This window comes from Harpegnathos saltator, unplaced genomic scaffold (assembly GCF_003227715.2).
Source record: "Harpegnathos saltator strain DR-91 unplaced genomic scaffold, Hsal_v8.6 scaffold467, whole genome shotgun sequence".
Taxonomy (NCBI): domain Eukaryota; kingdom Metazoa; phylum Arthropoda; class Insecta; order Hymenoptera; family Formicidae; genus Harpegnathos; species Harpegnathos saltator.
The window spans coordinates 1425578-1447278 of record NW_020230280.1 but is presented as its reverse complement, the minus strand read 5'-3'; the positions used below and the strand labels follow the sequence as shown (position 1 = coordinate 1447278).

The 21701-nt window shown below is 50.0% G+C and overlaps 1 protein-coding gene across 2 annotated transcripts in view; it reads left to right on the top strand.

Annotated features, from left to right (window-relative positions):
• Positions 1-21701, top strand: part of LOC105185030 (alkaline phosphatase) — a 214952-nt gene that overhangs the window by 171857 nt on the left and 21394 nt on the right. For both annotated transcript variants that reach the window (XM_025302019.1, XM_025302020.1), the window contains one exon: positions 7646-7840. In XM_025302019.1, the coding sequence (XP_025157804.1) occupies positions 7646-7840 (195 nt within the window). The remainder of the gene's footprint in view (positions 1-7645; positions 7841-21701) is intronic.

The window sequence follows — 21701 nt, the reverse complement described above, 5'->3', positions numbered from 1 at the left end:
CTGATTTTGGACGACGATCGACGCGATTCAACATTTATCTCTGATTCGCGCGCACTTGTTTGTTTGACGTGCAAATGCGGATCAGCCGGCGCGCACCGACTTGTACACTTTCCTCGATGCACCGCGCGAGTACGTCGTTCCACCTTGAGTGCCCTCACTCGGCAGCTATCGCCGGAAAGCGGCGCAATCAGAGATAGTAGAGACGTAATAATCGAAGCGCTGTAATCGTTCGCCAAGCGTCATCGCCGAGATAGCAGCGAGACGCGCGTCGTCGCGCTCTACCGCCACGATAGAAGTTTGCTTCTGAGATTGCGGAGCTGTCTCTCCCGCTATCAGCGGGTAAGAAAAAACGAGTCAGCGCCGCGATCTCACCGCGGTAAACATGATCGAGAGACGTTGCGGTCTCGTATCGCGGTCTCTGCCGCGAGGACAGCTCCGCTGTCGGGAAAATATGCGACACGCCAGTTTCCGGCCTTCCGCGAGAATTTGTCGGCTAAAGAATCTGCCACTGAAATTCAACCGATGTTTCCGGGACATCCTGTACCGGCGAGACCCGACTCCCCGACTACGTATATATATATATATATATATATATACATTATTCCACTTATATGATACTATAAAAGTACATCGTAGCATCGTCGCCCGGAGACGACGAAGTGAGAGCGAAGCGACCTGTCACACGTCGAGGCCGCTGAAATGCTTACGTGTATCTCGCTCTTGACATCTTGTTCTCTCTCTCTCTCTCTCTCTCTCTCTCTCTGTTTTTCCCTAGTTTCCAGTCGTGCTGGATGGCACACAGCCGGCTGTGATTTGACGGTAGAATCGAAATTAAGGCTCGTTTCCGGCTTTATTCCGGCGACACATAAAAGCACATCAGCCATCGATTGTGTTTGCTCTTTAATCGCAAAGGCTAACAAGTCGCGCGTGTATCGTGTTATTATTGCACACGTTCCGCCTCGCTGCCTTTCTCGCGCGCTCGCGCTCGCGCGTTCCGCCGTCGTCTTCCTTTGTTTTCGGCGATGTTTACCGTTTTATTTCCCCGGCGACGTTTTGTTATTTTTCATTTTACGACGACCTCGTTGTTTGCCGCACACGGCACCGGCGATCCGGCGAGGGCAACAATTTGCGACACACAGCGCCGGGCAACGAGGGGAGAATCGCGACCCCGATAGTTGTTTTCGATTTCTTCGGACGTGCCGAAGCTACTTTGCTATTTATGGCCGGGACGACGTATAGAGGGGGGTGCCCCGTGTATAAAAGGCGCATATCCCGCGAACAATGCAATTTCGCGAGGATATTGACAAGAGTAATGAACGAAACGGATCGGGTCGAGTTTAGCGGCGATTGTAACCGTGCTTCGCCGTAAGTGGATAAGCTTTACGAGCGAAAGCGAGCAGACAAAATGTATACCCACCCACCCACCCACACACACACACACACACACAGATCACACACAAAGAAAGAGGGAGAAAAGGAGAAAGAAACAGCGGATTATTTCCGAAAGATGATATCGAGACGGAAAAAGCGCTAAAAAGCCGTCACCGCGGATCATTTCCCGAAGAGCCGCGTTGTCCTCCGTGCTCTCGCTCGAGAAAAACGACTCGGAATTCTCGAGAGTTCCCAGGCTTTTTCTCGTCCGACGCGCACTCCAAATTCGAGGATCTTCGCGGCCGCGCCGCGCGCTATGGCCACCGAATGCCTCGTAAAAATATTTCCGTACCGTACTTAGCATATACAGTACGTTTAATGGCGTTGCCCGAGGCCTGTTTGCGCGCATCGCAAGTCCCGAGTAGATTTGAATGCGCGCGGCGGCCCCCCCCCACGGATGCATGGCCGAGGGTTAAACACAACAGTTACGTTTATCTACGCGGCGCCGTCTGGTCCGCTGGACCTTTTAGGATGATATCTAAAGCCGGGTCTCGTTCTTGCGACGCACGGCAATTGGATAAAGCCCCGCTCGAGCTGTGATCGAGCGAGCGAGAGCATGGCCGCACGTGCACGGCGGTCGCGTAACGAGGAGATCGATGCTGCTCGCGACGTGCAAGCGATGCACTTCTTAACTCTTTGAGGCATAGCGGTAAATATACTTACTACCTATTTATCCTCACATCTTCATGAAATATTTCATATTTGAGGGATTCCTGTCGGGTCCTTTGCGTTTTTTAGCTCCTTATACGATACGGGAACATACATGAAAGGTTGAAAAGTGTTTTGCATAAGTGTTGTCCATTTATTATAAATAAACAAAGTGTGGAAAAATACACATTTTTACCCGGAAAAAAATAATTTTTCACCAACTATGAGTGAATTTTTTGCACAAAATCAAGATTTGGGGGTTTTCTGGATCGCTGATTACGAATCTGAGGTCCAAATTCCAAAATTAATTTTCCAAGATGGCGGATTCAAGATGGCGGATCATAGAATTTTTATTAAATTTGCTAAAATTGTACTCTGCTTAGTTTTTGAGGTCGCTGATTACGAATCTGAGGTCCGCATTCTAAAATTCATTTTCCAAGATGGCGCATTCCAGATGGCGGATCATAGAATGTACGTAAAATTAGCTAAAATTGTATTCTGGTTAGTTTTTGAGCTCGCTGATTACGAATCCGAGGTCCAAAACTCATTGTTCAAGATTGCAGGTTCAAGTTTGCCGATCATAGAATTCTAATATATTTACCTGACATTGTCTTCTGGTTAGTTAACACGTTCGCGACATCGTGACCCACTGGTGGGTCACACTGGTTTATACCAGACGTTTATTAACTGGTTTATTAACAGACGTGCGTATCTACCGGTGGGTCACACACTATGAAGCATTGCACAAAATGTAACAACTTTTGATGCCTTGGCCCTGGCTTCTTTGCTACCTCTTTCTTTCTGAATTCTTCTATAACACTCAGTGCATCTCTTTCATGAAAAATTCACTGAATAAGATGTAAGCAAAGCCTTTGGTTATAAAACAAACGCAAAGAAGCAATATATTAAAAAATAAATTGTGCGTCCTTTAGAGTGAACCAATGGATTTATTGATCGTCGCGAACGTGTTAATTTTTCATATTTGCGGCCGCCATCTTGAATACCGCCATCTTTAATTTTGAAAATCTGATAACGGATTCGTAATCAGCGACTCCAAAAATCCCCGTATATAAATTTTCATGTGATTCGGGTTTTCTGAAAAATACGTGCCTCAAAGGGTTAAGCCGTATGACGTCCGTAAGACGCGATCGAAAGTCTGCTCTCTCCCCCGCACTCGCGATGTACACGCTGCATGGGACAGATTCTGGAAAAAGAAAGTAAGAACAAAAAGAACGAAGTAAAAATATTAATATCAGTGGCGACTTCATCGATTTCAGTGACCTTGACTTGTCGCTGTCAAGAACATGATTCTGAGCAACTTGCGACAGGTCTCAGCCGTCGCTCTTTGCGCATTACAAATTGTGAATAGTTAAACGTAGTGACTGACTGATGCTCGTAATGTAAATGTACTGCGTACATTTCCGTTTGAATTATGGAGCGACTATCTCGAAACTGAACCGGTAGAGTTCGGATACATCCAGTATATTATCCGACAAAGTGACATTTTTCAACGCGTCGCGTAGCAAAAGTCTGAGACCTCTGAGAGACTGGTTGAGTCTGTGCATCGCTACTGGCTTGTAAGGACGGAGGGTAAAAAGGTGTATTTTCGGCGTGTGATGTTTCCCTGCTACAGCAAAGTGAAAAACGCTGTGCAGACAATGGAACGAATGTATAAAGTGTGCAGAGACAATGCCATTGTTTTACCAAACCAAAAGTCCGGGAGTGGTTCGTTGAATTTAAGGGCGGGTAATTTTGACCTTACCGCGGAACGTTCTGGGGGACACCTCCGGTCGCGGATGATGACTAGATCAGGGCGCTAATCAAAACTAATCCACGACTAGTCCACATTGTCAGGGGAAGAGAGAGAGAGAGAGAGAGAGAGAGAAAGGGGGAGGTAGTATGGATCATAAATTCCAAAGAGCCAACACGAGCGTTTTTAATCCGGAAAACTCACACGAGCTTGTCGGACAACCCAGTTGGTTTATCTTTTCGTAGTTTCTTCTTCCGTGTACTCACAGACAGGTTTTCATAAGCAGACCGCGTGTTTAGTTCTCCGTTAATCGCAATATTTTCCACCCACGTATGTATCTCGCAGTGTATTAGGTTGATGCAAAAATAATTGCAAAAATAAAGTTATTATCATTTTGAGTTTGGCGCCGATTTTTCTAGTTATCATTATCTCTTTTCCAGAATTCTATCTTGCTAGAATAAACAAATTTGTTTCCCGTTGGAGGAAATGTGTGCAGGCCAATGGTCTTTATTTTGATTAATAAAAATAATTTTCAACTGATACAATGTCTTTGTACTCGATACGTAAAAAACCGCAATTATTTTTGCGCCAACCTGATACGGATGCACTAGCTTTCTCATTACTTTCCTCTGCTCCGTGAAACAATTTTGCCCTCATTAGCATTTAACATCAGGTGCTCATGCTGAGCACATAAAAACAGTGAAAAACAAACTGACGAGTATTAGAATAGATAAAAAAACCCCTGCAGCGCCGTGTAGCCATACGTTGTAACCTGAACGTGTAGTTATCGGATATCGCGACTAGTGGAGATTTAAGATCGTGCCAAGTTTTAGACACTCCGTGGCGAATGTAACGACCCGCATGGCGCCTGCGGATGAACTGAAGAACACGGAGAGAAAAATGTCTGGTCGAATGAAACAATTCTCTGATGAAGTGTAAACAAGCCAGAAATTCCGGCTGAGGTTTTCGGAATTCAGTCGAAATGACGAAGACTTCTGGCTAACTTAAGCGGAATGGTCTGGTCTTTTGAATCGCGGAATTTCTGAATCGTTCATATCTCACTCGAAAATTGGTCCATCCGACCAGACATTTTTCCTACTGTGGATCTTGAAACTTGAGATTCGACTATGAGCGCCCCGTCGTTGATGATCGTAAGCTTGATGACTTTACTATTCTCCCTGAATTCCTCCGCAGCACGAGCTACGTGAAAGGCGTGCACCTCGCCCGCGTCTGGCAGCGCGAGCGGCGCGAGCGGCGCGAGCGGCGAGGTGAAGGTATCGTGAAGAAATATGGGCTGATTTCTTATGCAACGGCGGAAAATAAATGTTGAGCCGCGCGAAGATGTATACTCGGAGATACGGGGGTAAATTTCCTTTCGACGCGCGGCCGAGATACGCGGATTATAATGTCAGTTCGAGCGATCCATCTCGACGGCGGTCCTAAGTGACGGAAGTACAAAAGTAATTGCTCCCCCAGTCTCTAAATCTCGCCGAGTGAAATCTCTCTCGAGACGAGTGAACATTCGTCCGAATGGTGGCATCCGGGTGGCGGAGATACTGCCACTCACGGAATCGCAGGAGTGGATGTTTAAAACTCGAACTTGGAGCGCGCTGAGAAAAATGTCCAGTCGGACGGACGATTTTCTGCGGAAATTTGAACGATTCAGGAATTTCGCTCGAAGCTATCGGAATTCGATCTAAATTATCAAGGTTTCTGCTTAACTCTTGGCAGGTATTTTTAATTCAAAACTTCGGAATCGTTCGTATTTCAGCAGAAAATTGCTTCGTCCGACCAGACACTTTTCTTCGTGCGGCTTCTCGATCGGTACGAGCGAGTGTTTGGATCGATTAGAATGAACTTGTCCCGCGGTGCATCAGATTTTCAATTCCGAGGGGAAATATTCGCTCGGCGACTCCGAGCGGAAGAGTTCGCGTCTGTATGAGTGAGAGATTACTTTTACTTCCAGCGACTGCGCGGTCGTCTCATTTTTCGGTCAGAATTTCATTCGACGAGATTTCGAGGACGGAATAATAGACGTTTATTAGGTCAGCTGCGTAATGTCGCAATTACAGAAATTGTGTCGCATGAGGTCGCTCGCACTCGACGATATTAATGAATTTCATCATTCGGAGGATATTTCGGATCATTCGGCGAGATATCAGCGGCCGTTATTATTAGCATCGTCGCATTATCGTCATCGTCCGAGGCACATCGGTTAGGCGTCCGACGAAAGTTGCATTCAACTAATGGGCTAATGCCGGCGAGATGTATACATGTTGCGATGCTTTTGAAGTGGTAAACCTATCAATAACGCCATTTGATGCACGAAGGGACGAATGGATCGTAGGAATTATGTCCCGTATAATGGTTGACGCAACCGCGAGCGGTATATTCGACGCGCTGATCCGCGCATTTGTGTGGATTGAAACACGCGCGGCCAAGTCTACGTTGTATGTATGTATGTATGTATGTAACTATGCCGATAACTGCCCGAGAGATAGCCCAAGAGCGGCCGTGCAGCGGTTGTAATTCTGTTAACCTCGCTTGCACTTTCATGTGGACAGAGAGAGAGAGAGAGAGGGAGACCGAGCTTTCTCCGATCTCCCTGAATCAAACGATTCCGCGATCCCACGTGGATATCGCGTCGCATTTGCGACTGCGCGTTGTGTCGCTATGTAACATAATACATTCAATTACGAGCCGATCGATCGGTTCACAGTATTAATTCAATGCCGTGCTCCTGCGTTTCTTCAATATTTAATTAGCGGCTCGTTTCGGGCGAGAATTTAATATTAATCGACCGAATTTTGCGCGAATTCATTGCGAGAGCCGCGCCGAATTGGAAATGTCAAATTTCTATTTGTTATATGCTGTTAATTCGCCGTTATCGCAATTTATTGTGCCAAGTTGCGATCGACACACATACACGCGCACGCGCGCGCACACGTATATATATCTTTATGGCGTTTGGCGGCGTTCTGCGTCACGAGTGCGTCGTACGAAAATTTATCGGCCGTTTTTTTATCATCGCCGGCCGCCCGCGAACGATCCTCGCGTGCGGCCTTTCGCCGTTGATGGAGTTATCGCCAACGATCGAGTTAAGTTCATTCGTGTAACTTTGTTAATACAATAACGAGGGAACCGCTCCGCTCTCGTGGGATGCAAGTCGCAATTGCACAATTGCGCAACGAGCAACATCTCGGCCGTGATTGACACCGCTGATTAAGATCCATCGCAGAACTATTAACGGGGGGCGCTCTCGATTGACAAACATTCCAACTCGAACGCGCGACGACGAACGAGGAGACACGATCGTCGTAGTTCTCGACCACGATATAAGAGCCGAGGGAATTTAGCCGTAACGAGTGCTCTTATCCGGCGAATGAAGAAAAATATCGGGAGAGCGGTATTTTTTAATTAAATTAATTTAATTTAACTTTCTGAAACGTGGCAGAAGAGGTGGAGAACGTGGGGAAGGAGAGGGAGAGAGGAGGAACGTTACTTGCTCTCCCGTATCGCGTGGATCGTAGATATTTAAATTAAAATTTGGACGTGTCCTCGAATGAAAAAGCGCGCACGCACGCGCAGCATGTGAGGCGGTAAATTAATGATAAGCTGGATGCGACACGCGATGGAGGGACGTTTAGACACTTATTAAAAGCGACCGAGCGAGCGCGCCCGGAAGCCACGGAGGTGGTGCTAAAGCAGTCGCCGCGCGACCGCGCGTCGTCTTATGAGAAGTAGTCGAAGATAACTTTAATAAATGAGGCATTCATGAGCGCCTCACGAGCGTGATCTGTTGGCGTTTCACTTCAGGTGGAAGAATCGACCACGCTCACCATTACAACAACGCTTATCGCGCGCTGGATGAGACTCTGGCGCTGGAGGAAGCCGTCCAGGCAGTTATGAAGGAGGTCGATCTCTCGGAAACGCTTCTCGTCGTAACGGCCGATCACTCGCACGTGTTAACCCTGGGCGGACTGGCGACGCATCGCGGGAACCCCATTTTCGGTGAGCCATCCGATATACATACGCGTGCACACGATATGCATACATGTTGCTTTTAGCGTGCTATATCCCACCCCCACCCCCTCCGTCGAGCCCGGAATGAATTGCACGTGCTCCGTCTTAACAAGATAGACGCGCCGGCAACCGGTCGAGAGAGATAATTAGACAAATTCATCTTTCTCTCTCTCTCTCTCTCTCTCTCTCTCTCTCTCTCTCTCTCTCTCTCTCTATCTCTCTGTCTCTCTGTCTCTCTGTCTCTCTTTCCCCTCTCTCTTTCTCTTCCTCTCTCTCTCTCTCTCTCTCTCTCTCTCTCTCTCTCTCTCTCTCTCTCTCTCTCTCTCTCTCTCTCGCTCTCTCTCTCTCTCTCTCTCTCTCTCTCTCTCTCTCTCTCTCTCTCTCTCTCGCTCCGTTACTTCAGCGGGAGAGCGTAGGAACAGTGTTTATCGCAGCTCCTCGAGGCATCCGCGCGCGAGACTCGCTCGAGCTCTTGAAACGTGTCGGCTGCACGCAAAAATACTTAAGATCGACATAAACAAGCGGAAACGTCCGAGCGTGTGGATTTTCCCGTAAAGCAGTTTTTAATTTATCATGCTGCTTCCATTTACGTGATATATCGTTAATTGAAAGAATTGGTCGTTTGAACGTCACTCGATGACATCACGACGATCCGCTCCGCTGCGCCGAGCACTCTGTTTTATTCCATGTAACTTAATTATCGGACTAGTAGTCTGCGGGAGGGGATTTACACATCGCCACGGGCTCGCGGCGCTTTTTTTTTTTTTCGCTTTCTGATTAAACACGAAATATCTCTGGCGTTTTCATAACGTCGCCTACCTCGGCACCTGCTTCGTTTCGCTCTCATTCGGATTTTTAATCATACGCACGTCACAGCGCGCGTGTGGTACGTGTGTGTGTGTTAACAAACTCCCGCGCGCAATCCCGACGGCTGGCCGCAACTGTCGTAACTTTTTGCCGTCGACGTGGAGGAAGCGTCCTTTTCATTGTTACTCGACTTCCAGAGTCTTCCAATATCCGGGCGAGTAGATGCGCCGCGCGGGCGAGCGAGTTCCACTTTGAAAAACGGCCTCGTAGGAAGCATTATTGGATCACTCGCGCGAATTAACCGAATGAATTGCGGAGTCCCTGTATCTGGGTTTAAGCGCAGCTTACACGATACTCTCTTCCGTCGGCGAGAGCTCGCGCTCGCGTCGGTGCGCTCCGATTTAATTTGACCGTGGAATCCGCGGGAATTTGAGGAAAAATTGCGGAGCGCCGTTAAATATGCGTTTTACCGCGGAATCGCGCGCCGTGTAAATACGTAAATATGAGCACGAAGAAGACGCGGAGAGCGGCGCAAGAGCGGCGCCGGGCAAGTGAGTCAGCTTATGAGGCCGGGTTTAACGACGCGCGGATTAAAGAACATCGCGCGGTTCTCGCGCTCGAACAGAGTATGACACTCTGAAAAGAGCGTGTAGCATGCATCGCATTCTCCTTTTCTCCTCTCGTCTTCTTTCCTCCTCTCTCTCTCTCTCTCTCTCTCTCTCTCTCTCTCTCGTCTGATGCAAGAAGCGCGTCCTTGTTCGCGCGACTTTGAAAGCAGCTGATGAACAGCCCAGCCGTATTTCGGAAAAACTCCGGCTCCGCTGGTCGGCATTAAAAAAGCACCTTCCGCCTTAGGATGCCGTAAACTGTCGTCTCATGCCGCTAAAGCCGAGATATTCTCGACCGCTCTCTCTCTCTCTCGCGTGCGCGCGCGCGCGCGCGCGCGAGATGTTGCGCCTTACTTTGGTTTCTACATAAAAAATGACTCGTAGCCCGCAATTACGCTTTCATTTCCTGGCGGCGATTACACTTGCCCCAAGTTTGATTAAAAATTACGTCTTGATGAATCATCTCGCCTTGGAAACGACCCTGCTGCACCCTCCTCGACCCTTCCGCTTGGCCCTGCCGACGCCTCAGTCAGTACGCTGCAAATATCTAAGTGTATTATCTCATGATACATGAACGTGTAACTGGCCGAAACTTTGTTCGCACGTTTCTCGTCGTCTCGATTGCACGTCGTTCAAAGATGCCTGAACGAATTAACCATTTGTAACCTGAAATAATTCACTCGAGACCTTAATTACATTTGTATGCAATTCAGTAGCTTCTGGCATATTATAGATACATAGGAGTAGTAAGGAAGTAGGAAAATAAATTTTAAAACAATTCAATGATTAGATCTTAAGGTGGTGCTGACAAGTGCCGACAGGAATGAGGGGTAAGCCATGGAAGGAAAAGTTGAAAAGCATCTGAGCGCGCTTATATAGAGCGGTGCTTTGAAGCGTCCTGTCAGGACGTAAAGGATTAAACGACGCGCGTTTGAAGACAACAAATACACGCCCACGCGCGTCAAAATATTACACACGGACACTTCGCAGTTGCATCGACGTGACGATACAACGCGAGCATTTCGACGGCTTTCGCGACGCCCCGGCGAGAACGCGGATCCTTCCGGGGAAAGTCAGCCTCAACAACTTACGGAGCGATACTTCTGTTAGCTCGATATTTTGACCGGACGTGTGTACATCGCGCGCGAGTGCTCTCGGACACACGCGTTATTCGCCGGCGAAAGAAAGCGCGTCGTGTAAACCGCGCCTTACGGAGACCGTCGGCAGGGGTGGTGACGGCAGTGACGACGGTCCCTGCTGGCGGTCCACCCCATCTCGAGTCCTTCGATCCTTCGTCGCCTCCGCTTCTCTCTCGCACGATCTACGGTCCTGGAAAAGAGAACGACGACGCAGTGATCCGCGGCGAACGACGTAGAAGCGTTCGATCGCCGGCAATCAAATGTTACACACTCTCTCTCTCTCTCTCTCTCTCTCTCTTTATGGTACGGTCGCGCCAACTTTTTTGCGAGCCGCTTCGGCGCGACCGTTGTCTCTCGTCCTCCTGTCGAGGTGCCAGCGCAGGTGTTGACTCGAAGACGCCGCCGCCGCCGCCGCCGCCGCCGCCGTCGCAATCCAATACCGGGCAAGCGACAGGAGGGCGCTGTTTTATACGGCACGGGACAAGCTCGTCTTCATCAAGTGCAGGGAGGACGCGCCGTCCTTCCGGCAGGACAGTTCTGGATTCAATAAGATCCAATCTACTTCGACAACTCGTGGCCGCCTCCCGCCGGTCCGGCCGTTCGCCCGGTCGCGGTTAAATTGAATCGCCGGGGAAACGTAAAGGATGGCTTCTGGGCCGGGAGCCCGGGTGCGCGTGCTCGCGGAGTCGCAAAGCTCGCTCGTCCGTTTGTCTGATAGCAGTCGCTCGAAAAAATAACCCGGAACCGGGGAGAGAGACCGTTCGGTTGAACCGCCGCCGCCGCCGCTGCCGCCGAGCTTTTGCCAGCTGCTGTCCGCTCTGGGCTTGACTCGATTCCCCGAATTCGGCGATTCCGAGTTTTATCGGCCGTTTCGTATCTCGTTCCCTCTGAATTGTCGGGTATCTTCGTCGCTCCATTGAGAAGTTAATCTACCCGGTGTCCATAACCGCGTGCGCGCATGCGCGACGCCGCCGGCGGTGACGCGAGCTTTCGTTGCGATTTCGCGTCACGCCGGGCTCAAAATTTGATACTTTGTATTTTTCATACATTTTCTCCTTTCTTTTTTCCCTTTATTTGAGAGGGGGGGGAGGTGGGTGGGGATATTGCGGCATACGTACATGTGTTTTCCGAGAGGATCCGAACGAGCGCGCCCTGACGATCCGGATCGAGTCAAAGAGCTCGTTACGAAAAGAAAAAAAAGAGATGTAACAGAAAGGCTTCTCCTTCTCTTGGAGGCAAGTTCGCGTTTGAACTCTCAAGGGAAAATTTCCTTCCGCCCTCGAGCTCTCGCTCCTTTCAATTAGCATCCGAGCTTTGTCTATCACACCGGCAACTTTTCAAGCGTGATTAATAACGAAACTAATAGCGTTAATATCGTTCATCGCGCAGCGACCAGCTGTATGGAAAGTATACATAAAAAAGATATGAGATCCGTGACGCGAGTCTCGTTTGCGTCGCGCGAAGCGTTTTTCAGAATTGAATACGCCCGCCGGGCTGAACGTACGTTTACGCGACGCGTGTAATGCTCCTCCAGTTTTTACGTTAATATCGTTGACACCGCCGAGTTGCCGTCCCGTAAATTTCCCGATCGCTCCGGGCGACGCGAATTTGCCCGAATTAACCACGCGGAAGAGATCCAATAACGCAATCCCTCGCCGTGATTATTTTCAATAACATTCTGCGTGATTTAATAGAAATTCATACGCGTGCGCGATAACGGACATAATTCGGCCGGGAGAGATAGCTTTGGTTAATTAAAGGACTTGCGATCGCGGCGCGCGGCTGACTGACCGACCGAAGCACACCGCGCGCGCTTCAGGCCCGATCGATCGGAATTAAAAGCTCCGGGAGGAAGGAGCTCCGGGAGATTCCCGAGGCCTGTTGTTGTTCTCACGTGGAAACACGCGACGTGAATCAAGCAATAAGCAAATTGTTTCTATGCAATCACCGGCGAATCACGTTTGTTCCGTGAAATTATTCGATCCGCCTCGCCAATTGAGCGAGTTGACGAGCTAATTGCTCTCCCCGAAGCGCGTTTCGCGTCTCTCTCGCGCAACGATATTTTATAACCTGCTTTTTATAATACACCCCCTGCAGAGAAGTTTATTGCATTCTCCATGTGCGAGTGATTACATGAATGCGCATAATGGGTCTATTAGCCAATTACTCACTTTTGCGACTAAATAACAATATGCGAAGGGGAAATCGACGTTGCGTAACGGCCGGCATCGTCGCGTGCTAATAATCGGAATCGCGCATCCATTAATCGCGAAAAGTCATTTTCGTCGCGCGCGAGTCTCACCGATGTGCCGCGCGGCGGCGCGCGCGGCGGTTTCCGCCTGGCCTGCTCGCGCGTGTTGATTACTATTAGTAAATAGCGGCCGCCGAGCCGACGAATTTCGCAATTTGCCCGCGCGCCGGGGCCCGGCGAGGGCGGCGCCGTGGTCGGGGGGCACGCTTTTAATTCTTGCTTCGTTAAATTTCGTTTGCATTCGTAATTGAAAAAGTCCCGCCGCGCGACCGGGGCTCGTAGGCGCGGTATATCGATGTCGGCCAATCGGCTCGGACATATCGGCGAGCGCGCGCCCCGGCGTTTGCCTCAAATCAGATTCGACGTCGCTTGCGCGCGCGATTCCACCTCCAGATTGAAACCGTCGCCAGTAATTTCGTATCCGGCGACTGAATGGAGCATTCAGAAATTCCATTGCTTTGTAGTTGTACACTCGATATCGCAAGCAAGGTTGCTGCCGTATACACCGTGGTACGGCGGCCGGAAGGATCCGAACAATATCCATCCCTCGTGGGGATATTGTTTGACTGACAATGCCGATAGCTGCTATCAATTATTCGCTGTAGTTCGGTAACAGGTCACGATACTCGCGCGCGCGGTCTCTCTGTTTTTTAACAAACTAGAAATGACAAATGATGTCGAGCCACGAGCGAGAAAATCCTACTCCGAGACGGGGGGCTTTCCGCCCGCCGCGACCACCTCGCGCCCGACGTTTTTCCTTAATTACGACTCGAGAGCGCGGCGCAGCCGCGGTGAGCGACCGCGAGTGAAAATTACGAGCCGAAAGACGCGCGCGAGCGTGGAAATGAGAATCCCATCGTCGTCTCTGTCGATAATCAACGACCGAGTCTCCTCGTGCGTCGTGGCGAACCGTCGCGTCGGCGACGCGCACTCGAGGGCCGCAGCCACGGTCGCGTAGGAAAGAATTACTGCGGCACGTGAGAAGAAGCGCGGATTTATCGCTCTGTCTATCTAAATAAAGGCACGGCGCTGAGAGTTTCGTACTCGGCCGTAATGTAAATCTCCGGCGCGGTTACAATAACGGCGGTCGCGATAACGGAAGGCCCCGAGCGCGCTGAAACGCGTCGCTTGTCGAAATCCCGAAACGGGGTCGCGCTCGCCGCTCTCGTGCATAATAAAAGTACTGGACGTAAGCAAGAGCGTTAAATCACGCGGTTGACGTTCCGCGTGAAATATGGCCCCGAAGGAAGATCTGATACATAGGGATCGCGTTTTTATTGCCGGCCGTTTCGCGCGTCTATCGTCGCGAGCGAGCGGTCGGACGGACGTTGAGCGGTAAACCGAAATGAATATGCAGCCGTTTGCTACTTGCAACGTAGATTATAAATACACGCCGGGCCCACGTGCGCGCACGCGTCCTCCGCACGAGGCTTCCAGACGGCGAGGGGATAGTCCAGGGAAATAGTCGCGCGACCTCGACCTGGCAACGACGACGACGACGACGACGACGAGCGAGACGACCGTTATTATTCGGCGATGTGACGCGCGAGCTCGCGCCAAATGACGACAACGAGGCGCCGCCACTCTCCCGTTATCCAAAGCGATGCCCGCGCGAAGTGAATCGGACTGCTGATTGATCTCCGGTTTCTTCGCCCATCTGTCGAGATCCTCATGGAAGGATTAGGCTCGTAGGGCGAGCCCGGCCGGATCCCCGGAGTAAATCAGGTCGTCAACGGGGATTCGACGTAATTGACCTTCCTCCGGGCGACGCTATAAATTGCCGGTCGCGCTGGAAGTGATGTGGCTTCCCTCCCTGGCCGAGAGATTAAGATAGCTCGCGATGCTCTCGCAGTGAGCGGAGGAGCGTATCGACCGCGGCGGAAACGCGAGATAGAATAGAAAACGTTGGCGACACCCCCCGGGGGAGGGTTGCTCGCCGGCGAGCGAGGATTCCGATTGAAACCGCGCCGGCGGGATCGCCTAATTTCGCCGATAAACGCATAACTCGTCGTGCGCCGGCCGGGAAGGAGGTCGGTTTCGCCGAAATCCAGCGTACTCGCGTGTACAAGTCTCGGGGTCGGAGCAGCCCCGACACTTTCAGGAGCGCGGCAGATATATTGCGGCCGGCCCTTTCGTGTGTCGGTCGAGGAAATAGTCGCCGAAGAAACGGCCGGTATTTAGGAGGTCGGCGGGATGGAGGTTCCGACAAAGGAAAAGGGAGAAAAACACTAGGCAGAGCGGGGAAAAACGAAGAAGAAGCGAGCGAATAAAGATGCGCGCGCGCGCCGGACAACGGCGTAACGCAACGCTGGCATTTTTATTGCCCCCCCCCTCCCCCCGCGGCCGTTCATTAAATCAAGTCCCGCTTTGCTCACGCGAGCGTATTGGATAAAGCAATTAAAGCACGCGCCGGTTCGCGATATAATTTATTTGCCGCGTAGTTACGGAAAAGTTACGTGCGAGCGCGCGCCAAGAGTCGCGCGGCCTTCGCGCGGCCGTTAAGAATTTAATTGCGTTTACGGCACGCTGACTAATCCGGTATCGATGCGATCTGATTTAAAGTTCTTAACTCGTGACTGCTCGCGCTCTATGAGCGCGCACTCGCGTTCGGCCGGAAAATTATACGCCCTTTAGCGCTGTGAATGCACGGAATATCGTGTCTGCGCGCTTATCGCTCCCTTCCTGATCCTCGAAGATACGCGAGACGTCGCAGGACGAGGGCGCTAATTATTTTCAAGCCCCACGCTCCCCGACTCGTCGCAACGAAAGAAGTATACACACTCATACGGGGCTAGAGGGAGGGAGGGAAGGTGTGAGTGAGACCTGTTTGCGCCCCGGGAAATGTGACACTCACAAGCCGTGTAACTTTTAGATTACGCTCGCGAGACTTGCGGAACATTAATAAGTGGCTCGTAGCCTTTTTAGAGCTCCAAGTTGCGCGACTCGCGGTCGCCTTGTCGCACCTGTCATCCCCGTGTAAATCTCACAAAGAGGTGCTACGTCGTCGGCGGGCATTGCAATTGGCGCAGGCGAGCCGTCCAAATCGCGTTTCCTGTTGCCGCGACCATTTTTTCGATATGGCTCGCCACGGTGGAATAAATTGAAACTCTCCGCGAGTAGTTAACCCGTCCTCTCGAATTACGCAGCTCGGAGGATCCATTTGAAGCGGCCGCTGTCGGGCCGCACTTGCCAACTTTTTCGGCTCGTTTATTGGCCACTTATACAAGTCGAGCAGGACCGATGCATCGAGCTCGGTTTAATTGTCCCCCATAGCGAGGGATGGAAACATTTGAGACGACCCTCGTATTTTATTTATGCAATGCCTCACGCTCGTGATATTCTCTCTCCAGCGAAACAAGTCGGACGAGATTATCGGCAAAAGTTTGCCCGTTAAATATCAAAGCGCGAACAGCCGCGATTGGATCTTTCAGTCTCCCGCGAGGCTCCTCTCTTTAATATAGAACGCGGATTTTAATATGCATAAAGTGTTGCTTAGTGTATCTGAAATTAAACCAACTTGCCTAACTAAATCTCGAGTTACAACAACGATCCGATTACATTTCAGGGGCCGTAACCTGATTACGTATCCTGAACTTCAATTGACATCTCTATTCTGCTCACGTGGGCCGTTTCTCAATTGTCGCTCCCAATTAATGCGCGCTAACGCGGTGTCGTCGCGGATGCGATTCTTGGAGAGAAAAAAAAATCACCGCGTTGAATCAAAGAAAAACTTGAGCGAGGTCACCCCTCATCCGCCGGGTGCGCGCGCATCCGAATTTCCGCATGTCGCTCTTCTCACAGGCGCGCCTTTTCGACGCGACGGCGCGAGCAGCTTTTCGCTTATTATTCGGGAGAGCCTCGGCGCGGCGTGCGAAGAGACGGTGTGTTAGCCTCGGAGATTTTATCTCGTTCATCCTGATTTCCACGTGCCAAGCGATGCTCGAGGAGGCTACACGATGGGGAGGGCAGTGCATGCTCTCCCCCCCTGCCCCGGCTCGGGCTATGCAAAGCAAGTTTTTCCATTTCTCTCCGACGGAATCGCAATCGCGTTAATAAAGAAGAAGATACCTCGCCTTCGGTTGTTTCCCTTCAGGGTGTTGCCGTCGCTGCGTGCCTGTAATCAAGGACTCGGGAAATAGGATGTGTTAATTCGCGCGCGCCATTTTATACTTCCGAGGTACCTCCCGCGTACCTTCCACGGGATACTCGCGGGACTCGCGCGAGGAGGTCGCGAGTCCACTTTGTGCGGCACTTGGCGTAATGAGATACTTTTATCGACGGGCGGACTAAAATTAAATGAGCCTTCTTCTCTCCTTCATTGTAAATTAGCCAGTGTAGGGGATGCGTACTTTCGCGTTGTTTTCTTCCATCCGTACGAAAACAATTTTTCTTCCTCGCGCGCGTGAAGCATCTGTTCGTCGTTCCACGAAAAATAGCGGAGGCCGCTCTCTACGGCGAAAAAAGGACTCGGTATTTTCCCTCTGTTGTTCCCTCTTTTTCTTTATTTGAATGAAATCTGCCGATGCAGGAGACGCCGTCGATTGCCCCTATGCCGTTATCTTGACTCTCCCGGCCGCGCAAATTCATGAATCCGTCCCCGACGCGACTGTTGGATATCCTGGCAATAAGCGCGATCGAGACCGACGCTATTTGAATCTCACGTCGTCCATCCGAGGATAATGTTTTCCGTTGCTATAAAAAGGCGACATTTCCTATGGAGTTATGCACGACTGTTATTGAGTACACATCAATGCGTACGCATAACCGCCGCGTATAAAACCGCTTTTTACGGACGGCGTCCGCGACGGGCTATAAACAGCGTTCGCCGCGCGATTCGAGTCCGGTAACCCACGACGGTGCCAGAGGGGCTCCATTACGCTCGAACGGTGTCGCATAAAAGTTGAAACTTTAACCAGCTAGTTTTCTACGCACGTTCGTTCACGACGTCGCCGGATGCGGCCTGCAATATCAGCGGTTCCGTCAAATAATTGAAACGCGCGCTCTATCGGAGCGGCGCGCCGCGTCCTCTTGCAAATTCGGCGTTTTCGACTTCATTTATTTTTCATCTTTTTTTTTTTTTTCAGATCAATTTTACGACAGTGGGCGCGAAAAACACATTTGAAGGCAAAAGCCAGTTATCGTGTAGCCGACGGGAAATGTAGGTCGTTACTGGGAAATCGTTATTAGATATAAAAAATAGAAGTACCCAAGCGCTCTCATTCGCGCTTACGGTATCGCGCACGCGATGTTTAAAAACAGCTGCGGATGTATATTATATATTACGTAACGTGTGATATATTATAGATATTCCATTTTATAACCGAACTCTCTCTCTCTCTCTCCCCCTCCGCTCTCGAATATTAAAAAAAATGTATAGTTGCGAATTTCTAAGTTTATCCAAGAGAAAAAGTTTAATTGAAAAATTTTATCGCTAGATGTTTTATTAAAAAAAACATTATATTTTTATCGTAGCTACAGAGATTTTGTAATTTTGAGATTCGTAATTTTGGCAAACGTCGCACTCGCGTATGTCCATGTTGAATTACATGTAAATATTCGTGGCATTTCGAGCGACATTGCGCATATTGATGTTTGCGTTCGATATTGAAGCTATTCACACACAATTATTAGTACACATAATTATTAGTATTTAATATCCGATACATTAGGATACATTAGACTGCCTTAATTAAGAGAAGCCTTCTAAATCAATCGGGAGATACCGTCTGTAACGCGTACGCGCTCATAATTATTCAACACCAATCGAATCTGATCGTATCGGGTCGCACGGCAGCTTGGCTTCCACCGATTTATCCAACTTGCGCCGCACATCCGTGCAGGATCCGAGATATAGCGAAAAGCAGTACGACCGTTGGGAGGATAGCCTTCCTACTCCAGTGTCGCCCAATTTAATTTACTTACGGACCTCTTGGCCATCTGAGAAAATGATGCGGGGAGTTAATCGTATGCTTTTACGGAAAATTAGAAAAATTAAATCCGAGCGAAGTAGCTTGAGCAGCGATCAAATGGAATGGGATTGGGGCAATTTGATAATTAGGACCCCATCGAGTTAAAATAAATCCAGGCAGTCGACATGAAAAGCCTCAACTGTACACCTATTTCGATTGACGTATTTCTATACTTTGATATATTTCTATTTTAACGTATCTCTATTAACGTGTGTACAGATACAAGTGAGTAGCATATTTCGTGAGTAGCCTTTGCGTATTTCCCAGCGTGATCGATAGCATACCGTCTCTCGAGCGCCCACGAGATTCAATTTCACCTGTAATTTCCCCATATTTATAATCCATCACAGAATTTCCTTATCTTGACTCTTGACGGAATACCGTTTGGGAGACACTGTCCAGGCAGAATCGGAATTGCGGTTCGACGCGGTAATCGAACGGACAAGCTGCACGGCGGAAGAGTGGCCGATGGTGCGTCCGATGTATTTCGAGGCTGGAAATAAACGCGAGTTTCTTCGAGGCTTGCAAAACTCGCTCGAAGCGTATTCGTGCCCGAGCGACCTTGCGAAGCTCATTTGCGCGAGGTAGGAAATCTTCGGCCGCCTTGCTCCTCGTTCGTGCAAACAAACGTGGTTTCCGAGTGAACGTCGGAGTTAGTTTTGTCGCATCGATCGGGTCGTTTGAGCAATTGTAAACTCGCTCGAGCGAGAAAATCGGACGATCGGCGCGAAAGTAGAGCAGGATACATCCCGTGTTTTTTGCGCGCGTTTAGGTGGCATCGGATTGCGTTATACGCATGATAAAGACGAGTAATTTATCTTGATGTCGTACAGCCGACGGGCCCCACTCGAGCTCCTGGAATCTAAGGGGAATCTTTCAAAGCGGAAAACATCGCTGTCAGAAGCACATCTCATTTCGCGCAAGAAGATATCAGCTTGAGACATCTCTCCGCGAGTCGCGGCTTGAATGAAACGCGAGCATGGTCAACCGAGAGCCGACAATAGCGTTACCGTATGCGCGTGTATCATTGTGCAGCCCGCGGCTCTTTTAGGCTCGCCGTGTGTACAGCGCGATCAGCATTCACCTCGTTTCTTCCTGTCCCCGTAGCGATCCTCGCAGAAATATCCGGGAGAGTGATTAATGATGGTGACGTTGATTAATTAAGTTTGGCCCGCGATACCGGAAAGGAAAATCGAGTGAGAACTATTTAGAATCGGCCTTAAAATATGACGGAGTGCAAAAACGTCGCGCTCTTTTTTCCCAATCCACGGCCTTTTCGTGCGATGCGGAATCAATGGGGCTGCGTGATTAATCGTTGATTATAATGACGAACGTAATGACTAATGAGTACCGCGCGCGCGATGCCCCCCTCCCCCCGTGCGCCAAGTTCGTCGTTCCTCTTTCTCCGCCGAATCCGCGTGTCAAATATGCGCGCGCCGCGCGCGCACGTGCTTATTTGACAATTCTCGCAAGCGCGATTTACGCGCTGCTGATGAGCGTACCGATAACAGCGGCGCTTAACACGGACGCTTAATGCGAATGCGAATGACAATGAAGGTTCGAAATGCCGTACAGTACGAAATAACGCTTTTCACACGCACTTTGTCCCTTAAAAGCTGCCATCAAGCCATCACCTAAAGCCAACCTTTTTTGCTATGTTTGTAGCAAAGTGTGTGCGAGAATTTATTCGTCTTCTCATAACGTTGTCACTCTACCGCGAGTAAACACCTATAAAATTAGTATCATCAATGTGTTGCGTTTTTTAATAAGATCAAACATTCGCTTGGAATGAAATTTCACCCAGCGTTGAAGGGTCAACTACCTTCGACGAACACTTTCAGCCTTCGATACGTAAGATCATTAATTTCGGAACGCAGCAGAGAAGAGAACAACAGAAGGAGCGACGAAGACTCACGAGTGAACAATGTGACAGTTTCGCGACGGGACGAAATTTGCGAAAAATCGCGGAGGGATATTTTTCCCTCCCGCGAGAATTCCCAACCAAACGAGGAAATAATCGCATTGTTCACACTCGGCTGTAGACTCGCGCCTATAGAAAAGAGCCTTTTGTCCATTCGTTTAATATCACGAGCGCGGCACGTCGCGTAAAGCGAAGGCGCGTAAGCTACAGCAAAAAATAAAGAGAACATATAATGGCGTTTCTCTTCTCTCGGCATCTCGCATATTGCTCTGAAATACCGCCGCGAAGAAAGCTCCGAATCACGGGCGCGCGCGCGCGCGCAAGACTGCAGGCAGCCAAGTGTTTTCTTCTCGGCCGGCTTTTCGCGACACGCTTGACGTCTTAATGCTTTCGCGGAGGTAACGCGACGCGAAGCTTTTAATGAGTACATAACGCACGCGAGCCGAGATCCGGTGAGTTCAGTCGCGGCCGGGGCTGAGCGGGGGGCCATTGAAAACGCAGTTTGAGATGAGCACGAGTGTGAGAGGCAGCGAGGCGGAAGCAGCGACACCACACGCATCGCACACGCACACGCGCACGCGCATACACGCGAGCGCAAAAGGCAACGCGCAAGAGCGGCGTTTGTACGTCCGCAGCCGCGCTTGGTTATTAAAGATCTTGGAATGACATTCGGCTGTGACTGTAACGTGATGTGTAGCCGGCACCGTACGTACGTAATTACGATAAGAGCTGCGGCAGGACTAGAGTCCCGGCGCGAACCGCGGAATCATGCTAGTAGTGTTCAAATGAAGTTTTGTATGTGTGTGTGTGTGTGTGTGTGTGTGTGCGCGTGCGTGCATCCGCGAGTCAAGTCTAGCTCTCAGCGATATCCATACTGCGGGCGGTACTTTTGCTCTCTCTCTTTCTCTCTCTCTCTCTCTCTCTCTCTCTCTCTCTCTCTCTCTCTCTCTCTCTCTGCGACGGTTACTTAATACTTTTAACGGCGCATCACTATCGATCGAAAAGCATGGTGCTTTTTCGCGACCCGAGGAGCATCGTCGCGCTTTGACGGATTGGTGTCTGTCGACGTTGCCGTCCGGGGGAAATCGATCACCAAGTATGATCCACTTGGAGCTTCGAATTTCGAGGCCGCGATTTGCGACTCGTGTAATATT